At 36.7% G+C, this 15,934-nt stretch overlaps 1 protein-coding gene across 2 annotated transcripts in view; it reads left to right on the top strand.

Moving 5' to 3' along the window:
- The window catches only part of LOC150108985 (uncharacterized), a 275,662-nt gene that overhangs the window by 20,085 nt on the left and 239,643 nt on the right, over positions 1 to 15,934 (top strand). For both annotated transcript variants that reach the window (XM_090411204.1, XM_090411197.1), the window contains exons 4-5: positions 4,668 to 4,735; positions 14,293 to 14,562. In XM_090411204.1, the coding sequence (XP_090267330.1) occupies positions 4,668 to 4,735; positions 14,293 to 14,562 (338 nt within the window). The remainder of the gene's footprint in view (positions 1 to 4,667; positions 4,736 to 14,292; positions 14,563 to 15,934) is intronic.

Raw genomic sequence — 15,934 nt, 5'->3', positions numbered from 1 at the left:
GATGAAACTAGTTGTATGTTCAAATAATAAATATAATAAAATATAATAAATTTAGTTTAATCCTTTATCCAAGTGTGAGCAAACAAAGTTTGCACCTGAAAGTATATTCAGGACTGGGGTAAGGTAGTGCAACACCAGGACAACTCCTTGCAAAGGTGGAGCAAGCTACTAACACTCCTATCTCAGTATCTCCCGTAATGCAAAACACATCTCCTTGCGGATATGTCTAATGTTATGCATTAAGGGAAGGGCCACTACCCAACTTTCAACAAATAATAAATAGTTTTTTTTCCTTCTATTTTGGTATCTCTTGGCTTATAGTCATTAAATTTCTTTAATTATATACTTAGTATATATTATAATAATTTTAATAAATTGATTGATCAACTAATTAATTAAAATTAATTGAGCTGTATAGTTATAATAAATATAATAATTATAATATAATATAAAGAAAATTAGGAATTATTAGAGGAGCAAAACATCAAATCTGTTAGGGAGATGCAATAAGGTAAGACTTTGTGTTTAATAGAAATAACATGTGTAGCCAGGCCAGATCGTTCATGTTACTTAATATAAGATTTATATATTAACCAAAGACCTTAGCCAAAGAGATCAAGGGTAATCCCAAAGGGTTCTTCCAGTATGTGGCAAGTAAAAGGAAGAATGACTTCGGAAGGATAACTTTAGAGGGTGCTGATGGTATTGAGGTGACAAAATCAGATGTGATAGTCGAGTTACGGAGTGATCACTTTTCAAAAGTCTATCACCCAAGTGAGGATATCTCTGTACTTGTAGCAATAACTAATGTGAATTTTAATGAGAATTGAAGCTAAGAAATAAGAGGTATTTAATATATTGCAAAATTTAAATGCAAACACTACTGTAGGTTTAGATGGAATATCAGCTCAGGTGTTGCATGAATGTGCAAATGAATTGTCAACCCCTCTTACTTGGATATTTAATTTAAGTTTGAACTCTGGTATGGTCCCTAGGGAGTGGAAGTTAGGCAAAGTGGTTCCTTTGCATAAAGGTGGCTCTAAAACTGCAGTAGTTAATTACAGACCAATCACCATCTCAGGAGTAGTGGTAAAAGTATTGGAAAAGTTGGTTAAAGACAAAATTCAAGAATGGGTGGATCAGGATATGATACTCTATAGAGGCCAACATGGTTTTGTTAAAGGTAGATCCTGCCTTAGCAATCTATTAACTTTTCATAATAGAATGACATCTGAGTTGGACAAAGGAACTGGCTACACAGTGGTACTTCTGGATTTTGCTAAGGCTTTTGACAGGCTACCCCATGGAACACTGTTGTGCAAATTGGAGCAGATGGGAATGGATTCTAAATTGGTGATATGGATAGGAGAATGGCTCAGGGAGAGATACCAGAAGGTGGTGTATGGAGGAGCCAAGTCCGAGATTAGGCAGGTGACCAGTGGTGTGCCTCAGGACTCTGTGCTTGGGCCATTGTTGTTTAATTTGTATATAAATGATATAGGAAATGGCTTAAAGGGAGATATTCAGTTGTTTGTTGATGTTGCAAAGTTGGGTAGCGCAATAAAAAATGAAGCTGATGTGGAAAGTTTGCAGGATGATTTAAATAAGCTGGTAGAATGGGCAAAAGGTAATGGATGTCAGTTCAATGTGGAAAAGTGTAAAGTCATGCATTTTGGGATTAAAAGATTACCAGCTGTGTACTACATTGATGGAACAGTACTCCAAGAGATTGATGGGGCTAGGGACTTAGGGGTGTTGGTAGATAGGGAGATGAAGTTCAGGGGACACATTGCTAAGGTGTCCAAGATTGCACATAGGATTACTTGGTTGTTGAGGAACACACTGACATCCAGAGATAAAGAGGTTATTATTCCCCTTTATAAAGCGTTGATACTTCCACATTTGGATTACTGTGCTCAGGTGTGGTCACCTGGATTCCTTGGAGATGAAGAGGCTGTGGAGAGGGTTCAGAGAAGAGTGACTAAGTTGGTGAGTGATGTAAAAAATGCTTCCTGCATTGATAGATTGAGAGCTTGTGGATTGCAGGTTGGTTGATAGGCAGAGGAGGGGATATGATAGAAACATTTAAATTACTGAAAGGTTTTTATAGGATTGATGCAGGGGAAATGTTTCAGCTGTGTGATAGTGATGGAAGAACAAGAGGTCATCCCTGGAAATTAAAGAAGAGTGTGGTTAACAAGGGTGTGAGAACAAGGTTTTTTGCCTGGAGGGTGGTGAATGAGTGGAATTCATTGCCTGACTTAGTTGTGAGGTCTTCGTCTGTAAATGAATTCAAGAAGAGATATGACAGATATTGTTTTGCTAGTTTGGGTCTCCCACGATGAGTCTACTGACTCCATGGAGATACCCGTAATAATAATAATAATAAAATAATATTCTTCAAGACAGACTGCTGCAGATTTACCAGAATCGCCAAAATAAGACAAGACACAAGAGCAAGGAATTTGGTAGATATCTGGAAAGTTAAATGGAGGAAGCAGGCCCTTAGAAGAGGAAATGAAGTTGGAAATTGTCCTAAAAGGCACAGCAATGTTGGGAGACTTATATAAGGCAACATCTGGACTCCTGGATACTGTGAGGGATGAAGTTGTGGAGGATCCAGAGCTGAGTGACAAAGATTGTGGCAGGTTGGAATGCTTCCTATGAGAATATATTGATGGTCTGTGGACTTCAAAAATTAGCTGATAGGCAAAAAAGAGGAGACATGATAGAAGCATTTAAGTGATTAAAGGAGTTTTCATAGGATTGACACTGAAGACTTTTTTCAGTACATAGCAAGAAGGAAGAGTACAAGGGGATCACCAGTGGAAGTTGTGAGAGTGTTGGCAGTAAAGATGTTAGGCTTTTGACCAGGCTTTTGCTTTGAGGGTGGTGAATGGGTTGCCAGAGATGGTTTTGGGTGCTTCATTAGTGAATGAGTTTAAGGAGAGGTATGATAGGTATTGTGAGTCTTGTAGGACTTAAGACTAGAAATCTTAAGTCCTACAAGAGGGTACCTTCTATAGGTGCTGGTGGCTAGTCTTGGCTGTTGAGTGGGAGGCTTAAGAATTAATGTTTCCCAAATATTGGAAAGTTTAACTAAACCATATTTATTTAGATTAGGTTTTTTTAAGCTGCCAATTCTAAAAAAAAAAATTTAAAAAAAAGTCAAAGTTTAGAAGCATAGTAGTTTTTTCCCATTTGTTTCTGTGCAAGGTATTCAGGGCATGGTCCACTAGACCTGATTGACCATAGTTGTGGCAGTGGATGTTGTCAGATCTCCCAGCTTATCCATAATATGGCACATTGTAAGAACAAGAAACCTTGTTCACACGAGGAAGGGACCGGAGCTTAGGAAAGTAGGTGAGGGTAGTCAGCTTCATATGAGATTTGAAAGCAGCTCAGAGATCAATTTCTTTAAAGTTCTGGCTATTTTTTCTGAGGTTTTCCCAGATATAGAAACAAATAATAACTTTGCTGTAATCTGTATTTAAGAGGAATGCAATGTAGTAGGAAGAACAACTATTTTTAAAATCTTTTTGGCATGGTAGCCATTGGACCGAAAGGTTACAGTTAATAAAGAAGAGTTTAATTTGGTTAGAACAGAGCTTGGAGGCTGTGTTAATAAGAGTTTTTGTAATACCATGTTGTTGCTGGGGGGAAAGGGGGTGATGGAAAAGTTTGTATATGTATCTGCCCGTGTCAGTAGGTTTTCCGTATACTGAGAAAGAAAAAAAGAGTGCCATTGAGATCTGTCATTAGAGTATCTAGAAAAGGCATGCTGGTGTTATTTTATTTTTCCTATAATAAAATGAATTCTGAGATGCTGAGGTGGAGAAGGATAGAATCTCATGTGTCTGAGCCATGTGGCCCAATGGTGATCATCAATTTATCTTAGCCAGATAGAAAATTTGAGAATAGCAGTATCAAGAGCATGTTTTTTTTTAGAATGTTCCATATAGAAATTAGCTAGAGGAGGAAGCCTTTGGCTCTACATTCTATCTGTTTACATATGATATCCTTTCATGTGAGGTAACCAAATGGCAGGGCGTATATTCTGGTGTGCTAAGTGTGCACATGCCCAGAAAATTCATGAAGAAATCATTTTTGAGCAGTTATTTATTTGAAATAACTAATCATGAACTGTTACAATTAGCAAGACATTCACAGTGTGATTGTAAATCAGATAAGATGAGCCTTGCCATTGAATCATGCCTTGATTAGTCATATGTGAAGAGAGAATAATGTGATTCCCCTATGTTTGCTTGTGAAGATACTTCAAATGCAAGCATTGTGTGCTTACACTTGGATAAAGGATTAACCACCTCACCGGCCATTATGGATCAAATACGCATCCTCATATGCTTCGTATCCATCATATATTTCAATGTAATATCAATGGTATTATAATTTTAATATACACTTCGCATCCATGATAACGTTGACGTCTATAGACATCTTTGCCGGTAGCGTGGTTAAACAAGAGTATAATTTCTTAGCATCTTTAATTTATAACTAAGTGAAAAAACTTTTGACATGTATGCTATTAGTTGAATAAGATGTCCCATGATGAATCTGCTTACACTATGAAAGTATGTTAATAATAACAATAATATTAACAATATCAGTTTTTTCAGGATGTAGAATCTTGTTATGTTTTTTTGCAGAGATCAGAAAGGACAGGAAGTAACATTTTCTGCAACATCTGATTCTTCAACTCTTCTAGTCACACAAAGTAAGTAGTAATTAGAAATAAATTCAAACATTTGATAATTCACAAAACTTTCTTTTACTTCTCTGATTATGGAATTGCATTGATTTTTCAATTATCTGGTTGCATTTGGAAATAAATTTGGTAGTGCGTTAATTGATAATATGGTTATCTAAATGCATGGGTATATAGTGATGAGCTAGTGTCTCAACTACCCAATTCAAAGGCCCAAATTAGAAAGCTTGGTTTACTTGAAGGGTGGATAATTGAGCAATTAATTACTCCTTTATTCAGGTCGAAATAAAGATAGAGACCTTCCCATAATGCAAAAACATTATGAAAAGGAACACTGTCAAGAGCAGTTTCAACCTTTATTGAAGGAAGTAAAGTTCCTTCTTTCCTTATTAACAGCCTCTGTATAAGTAGACATCATAAATCCTTTCTTTTATAGTTATACAGTTATCATCATTCATTATGAAAAAATTATGGAAACAGCTGCTGTGTTATAGTAAACTTCAGTTTTACTGTAACATTGTAGTCGATTCATGAAGTTACTTCATTCTTATCCTTACATTTGGATATAGGACTAAAACAAGCATATTCTTGTTTTAGTCCTATTATATTATATTTTATATATTATATTATATTATATATTACTAGCATATTATATTTGATATAGTCTTATCAAATATAATATGCATTGTACCAAACAGAAGAACTTTCATGATATACATATCATTCACGTTTGTTACTAAATGTCAAAAATAACCTAAAATAGGTGCATAAAATTTAATACAACCACATTACAATCACTTTTATAATAAAAATTGATCTCGCAGAATGAGTATGCTAATCATTTCAAAACTGTTTCAATGAGTTGAGGTTTCCATGACCTTGAAATGGCCATAATTATTTTTATGTTAGGCAAGAACCACATACAACTTATTAGAAAGAAAGAAAAATATTTAATCACTGGTTTCATAGATCCTGCTTCAGATTAAATACAAAAAAAAAAAAAGGTATTAATGGAGATATTTCTAAATTAATAACTGCTATATATTGAATGAACATAAATCAGGGATATCAATCTCTTTAAATAATTGGACATTACAATTAAAGGATTTAATTGTAATGTTCAAAAAGTGTAAATCCATTCCTTTAATTACAATAAAGGAATGGATTTTATTTTAAGTAATTTTGAATTATACTAAACTGTATAATTTTATCAATAATGAACAATATTTTTTCATGAAACAAAACAAGAGGAATAGATTTCATTTTTAAGTAATTTTGAATTATACCAAACTGTATAATTTTATTGATAATAAACAATATTTTTTCATGTTTAATTTTTTTTTTTAATTTTTACCATAATTTTGATATTTTATCCAAACACGTATACACTGTACTTACAGTGTGTATGTATATTTTGAAAGTTGCAGTACCTCACGATTCAAGCCATGAGCCACCACTGTATATAATAATAATTATTATTAAGAGAGATTCCAGGGAGACAGGGACTCATTGAGGGAGGCCATATACCACATGCACCAGCTATCATACTTATTCTTGAATTTATTCACACTGCTTGCACACACACACACAACACCACCACCAATGTCAAACCATTCCAATCGCACACCACCCTATGAGAGAAAAATCTAGCTCTCACCCCCTTATGAGCTATATTCATTCTCAGCTTCCATGGATGCCCTCTTCTTTCCCCACCATGAAATGAACAATTCCATCAACTGAAATCCTGTATGACCCTTTCAGATGTTTGTAAGTCTCACATATCACCCTTTTTTCTCCTGTTTGCTAGTGTCTGCAGTCTACAAATTTTCAGTCTGTCTTTGTAATCAGTATTCCACAATCCCAATATAATTTTTAAAACTCTCCTTTGCACTTTCTCCACATCCATTTTCCCATGCCCACAAATCCAGCCTGTTCAAATCATTCTGCAAATACTGTATATCAGCAGCATTCCTGTTATCCTACCTATCTTTGAATCATCAGTAAATAGCTGTATGTCACTTGTCAAATCCGTCCCAATATCTTTAATGTACAGATTGAGTAACAGTGGACCAAGGACTGATCCTTGTGGTATACTACAGTTACCTTAAATTTTGCAGACTTGCATCCCCTGTATACCACTTTTTGATATGTCAGCCAGCCATCCTCTTATCCATGCTAATATTTTATAATCCAAACCCATATTCTCCCATTTATGCAGCAGTCTTCCATGCTGTATTCTGTCAAAATCTTTAGTAAAATCCAAAAGTATCATGATTTATCCATTCCCCTTTTCTAGTTCAGTGGTAACATTATTATACAATGTGATTAAATTGCTAAAACATGCCCTTCCCTTAGTAAACCCATGCTGTTCATTGCAAAGTAGAGATTCACTGTCAACTCATTTCTGAATGCAAGCCCTAAGCAGTTTTTCCATAATCTTCACCACCACTCCTGAGATATTGATGGGTCGATCGTTGGATACATTGGTCTTTGCACCACCCTTGTGTAATGGGATTACCATACATTCTTTCCATTCCTGTAGAATCTTCCCTGTTCTGAAACTCAAATGATATAGCCTGGTTAAAGGTATAGCCAGTTCAGCTGAACACTCGTTTAGCACCTCTGCTGATATCCCATCAGTCCCTATTGCTGAATTGTTATGCAATTTGTGCAATAGCTCTAATACCTCCTGTCCATACACCTAAGTTTCCTCATTCAGTGAAGAGGTAGCAGCAAATTTAAAGTTGATAACTTTGAATTCGCTGCCACTAGGGTGATAACTTTTAGCAAAATTGGCACTCATTAGTTGAACTACCTCTTCAGCATCTGTCACCTTCACCCCATCTGCATTCAGAAAATTTATTCTTTCATATTCATTCTTTCTATTACTTGCAACCTATTGATAGAATTCTTTCTTTAGCTTGCAGAGCCAGTTTCTTTACATACTCAGACTTAGCTTTCTGTACAACAGTTGTGACTATTCCAGCCTGCTGCTTATAATTTTAATAACGGACATCATTCTTATTGACACAGTAGTCTTTCCACATCATATATTTCTTACGAATCTCTTGCTTAATAAGATTACACATCCATTTGACACATTTGGGACACATTCTGATATGGCATAATTTAAATGCTTTCCATGCACTGTAGATATTCTTCCTATCCAGCAACTGACACCATTTTGCTGAACTCAGTATACTCCTCGGTCATAATTTCCTATTCTGTAGTTCAGCATATACTTAGTCACTTCCCAAGTGAGTACATCACCAACTGGATGTAGAATAGTTATGTCATTAACTGAAACACCCTCTGACACCATAATCAAATCTAACACTCTTTGACCTCGAGTTCCTTCTTTCACATGCTGCTTGAGGAAGTTGTCTCTCAACATCTCAGTAAATTCAGTTTCATTTTTCTCAGTTATATAACAGTTATTCATTTAGAAATCTCTCTGTTAATACTCTCTTTTTTTTGATTTGTATTTGCAAGAAAGGGGACCAGCATGGTAAGGGAGGCAAAATGAGATTATGAAAAGAAATTAGCCATGCTGGCCAAAGGAAATCCCCAAGAGTTCTTTCATTGTGTTTCAAATAGAAAGAATAATGACTATGGAAGAATAACTTTAATGAGTGCTGATGGTAGAGATGACAGAGGCAAATGAAATAGTTGAGTTACTGGATGACCACTTTGCAAGAGTATTTCTTTGTCAAAGATGACAGGGAATGATGTGAGAACAAATGTTAATGTATTGGAGGTACTTAGGATATTGTGAATCTCAATGCAAATACAGTTCTGGGATTAGATGGGATATCAGCTTGTGTTTTATGAGAATATGCACAGGAATTGGCAATGCCTTTGACCAGGCTGTTTAGTTTTAAGTATCAGCTATGGCAAAGTCCCAAGGGAGTAGAAGAAGGGCAAAATAATTCTTTGCATAAAGGAGGATCTAAGTCTGTAGTAATATATTATAGACCAGTCAGTTGTAAAAATACTGGAAAAGGTAGCCAAAAGGAGAATTCAGGAGTGTGTGGATAAGACTATAATGCTCTATGAGGGGGCAACCTTTGTGAAAGGTTGGCCATGCCTTAGTAATTTACTAAGTTTTTATAATAGATGACAGCTGAATTAGATAAAGGGAATGACTTCATGATGATATACTTCTGGATTTTGCAGAGGCATTTGACAGGATACCACATGAGACTCTGTTATGCAAGCTGGAACAAATGAGGATGGATTTGAAACTGGCGATATGAATACAAGGGTGGATGATGGACATATACTACTTGTTAGTATCTGTTTTTATAATAGATGACAGCTGAATTAGATAAAGGGAATGACTTCATGATGATATACTTCTGGATTTTGCAGAGGCATTTGACAGGATACCACATGAGACTCTGTTATGCAAGCTGGAACAAATGAGGATGGATTTGAAACTGGCGATATGAATACAAGGGTGGATGATGGACATATACTACTTGTTAGTATCTGTTTTTATAATAGATGACAGCTGAATTAGATAAAGGGAATGACTTCATGATGATATACTTCTGGATTTTGCAGAGGCATTTGACAGGATACCACATGAGACTCTGTTATGCAAGCTGGAACAAATGAGGATGGATTTGAAACTGGCGATATGAATACAAGGGTGGATGATGGACATATACTACTTGTTAGTATCTGTCCATCATCCACCCTTGTATTCATATCGCCAGTTTCAAATCCATCCTCATTTGTTCCAGCTTGCATAACAGAGTCTCATGTGGTATCCTGTCAAATGCCTCTGCAAAATCCAGAAGTATATTATCATGAAGTCATTCCCTTTATCTAATTCAGCTGTCATCTATTATAAAAACTTAGTATATGGAGGAGCAGAATTTAGGAGAAAGCAGGTGACTTAATAATTTGGTTAAAGTAATAGTTGATCAAGGTGATATAGAGAGCTTGAGGTGAATTAAATAGCCAACAGGATTAGCAAAACATAATGGATGTCAGTTTAATGTGGAAAAGTGTACCACATTAAGGAAACTGTATTCCAAGAAATTGATGAGCTCTGGGATTTGAGGATAGTAGTAGATAAAGAGTTGAAGTTTAGAAGGCTGCTATGGTAGCCAGTAGCTCACAGGATTACTTGGTTGTCGAAGAACACACTAACAAGCAGAGATAAGGGAGTTATCATTCCTCTTTATGAAGCTTTGGTATGGCCGCATCTCGATTACTGTGCTCAGGTCTGGTCATATGGGTTTCTTGGTGATGAGGAAGTCACGAAGAGGATCCAGAGCAGAGTAACCAAGATAGTAAGTGGTCTATAGAATGATCCTATGAGAATAGATTGAGGAATTCTAGATTGCAAAAGTTAGTTGATAGGTGAAAAAGAGGGGATGTTATAGAAACATTTGAGTTGCTTAAAGGATTTTTAGGATTAATACAGAGGATATATTTCAGCAGTTGACTAGAGGAAGCAGGACAAAAGATCATCCCTGGAAATTGGGTAAGAGTGTGATTAGTAGGGTATGAGGACTAGATTTTTGTTTGGAGAGTGGTGAATGAGTGGAATGGGTTGCCAGAGTCAGTTGTAAGTTAATTTTCTGTTAATGGATTCAAAGAGAGGTACGATAGATATTGTGTGGATAGTTTGTGTCAAACATTACAACCGTCCTTTTATTTTTTTAATTAAATGCACCTAACATGTACTTCAATACTATTGAATACTATTTCATTGCAACTGAAATAATAACAAATCCTCCTATCTTATCCTTGTCGTCCATCCTAGGATGGGTTGAGTCCCCTCCTAATGAGGGGTTACTGACGTATTAATGCAGCCAGTTCACCACTCCTCTGCTGCATCCCCTAAGGACAATATTCGTGACTGTAATTCATGTGTGTTCATGAGGCCGGTCTGCCTGCTTGCGGGATGAAAAACACCAGATAAACTGAGGGGAAAAACCCTGCTGCCCATGCCCACGACTGGTTAACTTGGCTATGGCTGAGGAAGATCCTTAAGCTCCTCACATTGTCGACGGGAATCGAACATAGGACACCCCTTCCCTATGTGGTTGTGAAGCGCATAGCCACTAGGCTAACAGTACAGAATAATAACAAGTGCTTAATGTAATTTTCAACTTTCTGTGTTTTTTGTGTTTCTTCTAATTGTGTTCATGGAAATGTTATTACCATTATTACTGTTATTATTATTATTACTGCTGTCAAGTCTCCAGGATTCCATAATGGGAATATTTATTTATTATTATGATCTGGCACATGGGATATTTTAAGATGCAATGACAATCATAACCATAATCACCTCAGAGAGGTTTCTTTGTTCTAACTAATTGCATTCATGGCAATAATGACTTTATTGTTGTTATCATTGTCAAGCCTTAGGATACCATAATGGAAATATTTATTTTTTAATTGTGATCTTTCACATGGAATTTGTTGAGGTATGAAAACTAATAATAATAATTAGTGAAAGATATTATTATTATTATTATTATTATTATTCAGGCCTCCAAGGAGTCAAAAGACTCATCGAGGGAGGTCCTTCCTAAGACATAAAGTCTGTCAAGACTCACTGAGGGGAGGTCCCCCCCTGAGAAACACAAAGTCTATCATACCACTCTTTAAACTCACTGACCGTTCTCGCTCCCACCACTCCATCAGGCAATGCATTCCACGGCTCAACCACCCTCCACACAAAGAAACCACTCCTCACCCTCTTGCTCACTGCTTCCTTTCGTAACTTCCAGGGATGGCCTCTTGTCATCACTCCTTCCCACTGATCAACCAAGCGAAAGAACTCCCCAGTGTCAACCCTGTAACCACCTCTCAACAGTTTAAAAGTCTCAATCATATCACCTCTCCTTCTTCTATCCACCAAACTCTGCAGTCCACATTCTCTCAGCCGATCCTCATAACTATCCTTGTACAGTCCTGAAACCATCTTTGTCATCCGTCTTTGTATCCTTTCCACAGTTAATTTATCCCCTTCAAATCCTGGGGACCAAATCTGAGAACAATAGTCCAAGTGTGGTCTGATCAGAGACTTATACAATGGAATGATAACCCTCTTATCTCTGCAGGTCAGTGTCCTTCTCATAATAGCAGCAATCCTCTGTGTTACCTTCGCTACCTTTGCAATATGTCCCCTAAACTTCAGGTTTCTATCAATCATCAACCCCAGATCTCTTGTCTCCCCTACTTCCTCCAGTATAACTCCTCCCATAGAGTATGCAGCATCCCATCGATGTTTCCCAAACCTCAAGACCTTACATTTTGCTGCATTAAACTGACACCCCCATTCATTTGCCCATCTATCTAGCTTATTTAAATCCTCTTGCAGGGCTACCACATCTGCACTATTACTAATAATCCTTCCCAGCTTCGCATCATCTGCAAACAACTGAATATTCCCCTGCAATCCACTGGCTATGTCATTGATATAAAGGTTAAACAATATAGGTCCTAGTACTGAGCCCTGTGGGACCCCACTTGTAACCCTCTGCCTCCTGGAAACTGCTCCACCATACACAACTCTCTGATACCTATCAGACAGCCAATCCTGAATCCAGTTGACCAATCTGACATCCAGACCCATGTGCTGCAAGTTAAATATCAGCTTATCATGTGGCACCCTGTCAAATGCCTTCGCCAAGTCTAAGAAAATTGCAGTATATGCCTTTCCCTCATCTAATGTTCTTGTAACTTTATTATAAAAGGCTAGCATATTGCTAAAACAAGAGCATCCTTTCACAAATCCATGTTGATTCTCACAGATAACATTACCCTCATCTGCCCAATGCTGTACATGGTCCCTCACTACTTTCTCCAAGATCTTAACAACTACTGATGACACACAGACTGGCCTATAATTAGACACTTCCAGTCTGTTACCACCCTTATGCAATGGCACTATCTTACCTTCCTTCCATTCCCTGGGCACCTTTGCCAAAGCCAGACTTTCATTGAAAAGCCACGTTAAAGGTACTGTCAATTCCCTAGCACATTCTCTCAAAACTCGTGGCGAAATACCATCCAGTCCCACAGCTTAAGATAATCATAATTAATGAGAGATAGTATATGCTAGTAACAGTTTCTGTCAGCATGGATTTGCAAAGGGATGCTCTTGTTTTAGTAATCTGATTGCCTTTTATAATAAAGTAACAAGAGAAGCTTATGAGAGAAAGGTATATACTGCCATTTTTTTGGATTTTACAAAGGCATTTGATGGGATGCCACATGATAAGTTAATATTTAAGTTACAGTACATGAGTTTAGATATCAGGTTAGTGAATTGGATTGGGATTGGCTATCCAATAAATATCAGAGAGTTCTGTATGAAGGAGCAGTATCAAGGAAGCAGAAGGTTATTACAAGTAGAATTCCACTGGGCTTAGTACTGGGATCTGTATTCATTAACCTGTATATAAATGACATTGTCAGTGGAATTCAGTTGTTTGCAGATGATGAAGTTGTGAAGGATTATTAGTAATAGTACCAATGTGGTAGTGCTTTGGGAGGATTTAAATAAGCTGGGCAAATGAAAGGAGAAGACAAAGGATCTTGGGATGATGATTGGTAAAGGTAACCCAGAGGATTGCTGCAATACTGAGAAGGATGCTGACCAGCAGAGAATAGAAGCATGGTTAATTTATTGTATAAAGCCCTGATCAGGCCACACCTGGATTATTGTGCTCAGATTTGGTCACTTGGATTTGAAAAAGATAAATTAACTTTGGAGAGGTTACAGAGGCAGATAACAAAAATTATACCAGGACTATATAATGTTAGCAATGAGGATAGGCTGAAGGCTTGTGGACTGCAAAGTTTGGTGAATAGAAGGAGGAGAGATGACATGATTGAGACATTTAAACTGTTGAGAGATAGTTGCAAGGTTGACACTGTGTGGTGTGCTCTTTTGTATGGTAGAACAAGAGGAAAGGGAGTCATTCTAGAAGTTTTGAATGGAAGTGGTGAGCAAGAAGGTAAGGAGTGGCTTTTTTGCATGGAGGATGGTTCACCATGGAATGCATTACCTGATAGGGTAGTGAGACCACAAATGGTGAATGAGTTCAAGGAGTGGTTTGATAGACCTTGTGTTATCTAAGATGGTCCTATGGAGGTCCTGAATAATAATAATAATAATAATAATAATAATAATAATAATAATAATAATAATAATAGTAAATTGCCTCAGGAAGGTTTAAGAGATTTTTGAGTAGCTCTAAAAAAAAATCTCAAGTAGCATATTCCAAAGGTATTTCCTAGAGCAAAGACTTTTCTTGACCATTTAGCACCTATTTCTGTTTAGTTTAGTTTATATTTCAGCATTTTAGAGAATCCAGATTATTAATCCTAACATGCTAACTTCAGAATCTGATAGAACTTTTGTGTTGATTTTGAACATTCAACAAATTATAGCTTTCATATTACATTCAACAAATTATAATTGCTGAAATTATGTTAATGTTCTGTAGTGAATAAGTTATTGTATAAATATATTAAATTTTGATATGATTTTCTTTAATATTAGAAAAAACAAAATTATTGTATAATTTCAGGTGCCACTACTACATCTCGACAGTGGGAATGTGAAACAGTTTCTAGGGCTACTCTACCTCCCTCCTGGGTAGCTCATGGACCACTTGTAACACCTGCTGTGTGGTTAAGTCAAGGAACTTATGCTTCTCCAACTGCTACTAGTGCCACAGTTCCTACAGTACCAGTTGGGCCAATTGATCCTCCATCCATCACTTTGCCTCCAGGAGGATATCAGTTAGCAAGAGATTCCATCACAGGTCATCTTTTTCTTATTCCCGCACCAAATATTGGTAACTGCATTTTTTCCCATAATAATTAAAATCAATTTTAATTATTAAGTACAACTGTTATTTAATCACAATTCAAGTTCGTGTTATCATCAGAAAAAGTTCTTTCACACATAACTCAATAATATAGGTGTTGTATTCATTTTCATCAGCCACTGTTGTGGCATTCTATAGTTGTGTTGAACATCATTATTTCTAATTATTGCAGAAAGGCTTATACGCTGGTTGAACATGATAATTAATACTTAAGGAATTGACAGCGTACACTAGAAATAAAAATTAAATCAACTTTAATATATACTTTCCGATATTTCGGCAACGTCACGTTGCCATCTTCATGAGAACTTAAGATAAAGACACGTGCATGCAAGTACTACATAACAGCAAATGAGAAATGAAGCGAGGAAGCTACAGTTTTCCTAAAGTCCTTGTGGTGCCCCTGGCGGGCTATATTAGGTGTTCTTGGCCTTTGGGCTGAAGTTCTTCTGATGTATGTTTCCCAAATTTGGGGCAGTCTCATGCATCCAAATTTGTTGAGGTTTGGCATGTTCCTAACAGCTGAGGCTGATTCCATGAATAGTCATTCATATTTCAACTTGCTGTGGGGTATTACTGTGGCTTTCTTCCACCTTATTCTGTGGCAAGTATCCAGAGCATGGTCTGCAAGCCCAGAGTGGCTGTACTGGTGAAATCAGATGTAGTCCTTGTGTTCTGAGATTGTGATATTTTCTGTCCTGCCTGTTTGGCCAAAGTAGGACAATTTACAGCTGCAAGGGACCTGGTATACACCAGGTAGGTTTAGGGAAAGTGGTTGTTCTTTAGTTGAGTAGATAAGGGATGCCAATTTTCTATATGGTCTGTTACAAGTGGTCAAGTCATGTTTTTTTAGGATTTTGTTGATTTTTTCCGAGGTGCCTCAGATGTAGGGAATGGTGATGGATTTAGAGTAATCTTTTGGATGCATGAGACTGCCCCAAATTTGGGAAACATACATCAGAAGAACTTCAGCCCAAAGGCCAAGAACACCTAATATAGCCCATCGGGGGGGGGCACCACCAGGACTTAGGAAAACGGTAGCTTCCTCGCTTCATTTCTCATTTGCTGTTATGAAGTACTTGCGTGCACGTGTCTTTATCTTAAGTTCCCATGAAGATGGCAATGTGACATTGCCGAAATATCGGAAAGTATATATTAAAGTTGATTTAATTTATATTTCTAGTGTACGCTGTCAATTCCTTAAGTATTAATTATCATCATTATTTCTAGAAAAGATAAGTACTTAATGATTATTTAAATTTCAAATTTGACTGGTCTCTTCTTGTAGTTTAATCAATTGCTTGAATTGAATTTTAGCTATATATTTTTGATTACTATT

Source organism: Typopeltis vanoorti, chromosome 2, assembly GCF_054136105.1.
Source record: "Typopeltis vanoorti isolate ZY-2024b chromosome 2, IOZ_Tvanoo_1.0, whole genome shotgun sequence".
In the NCBI taxonomy this organism is placed as follows: domain Eukaryota; kingdom Metazoa; phylum Arthropoda; class Arachnida; order Uropygi; family Thelyphonidae; genus Typopeltis; species Typopeltis vanoorti.
This window is presented reverse-complemented; position numbering and strand designations above follow the sequence as displayed.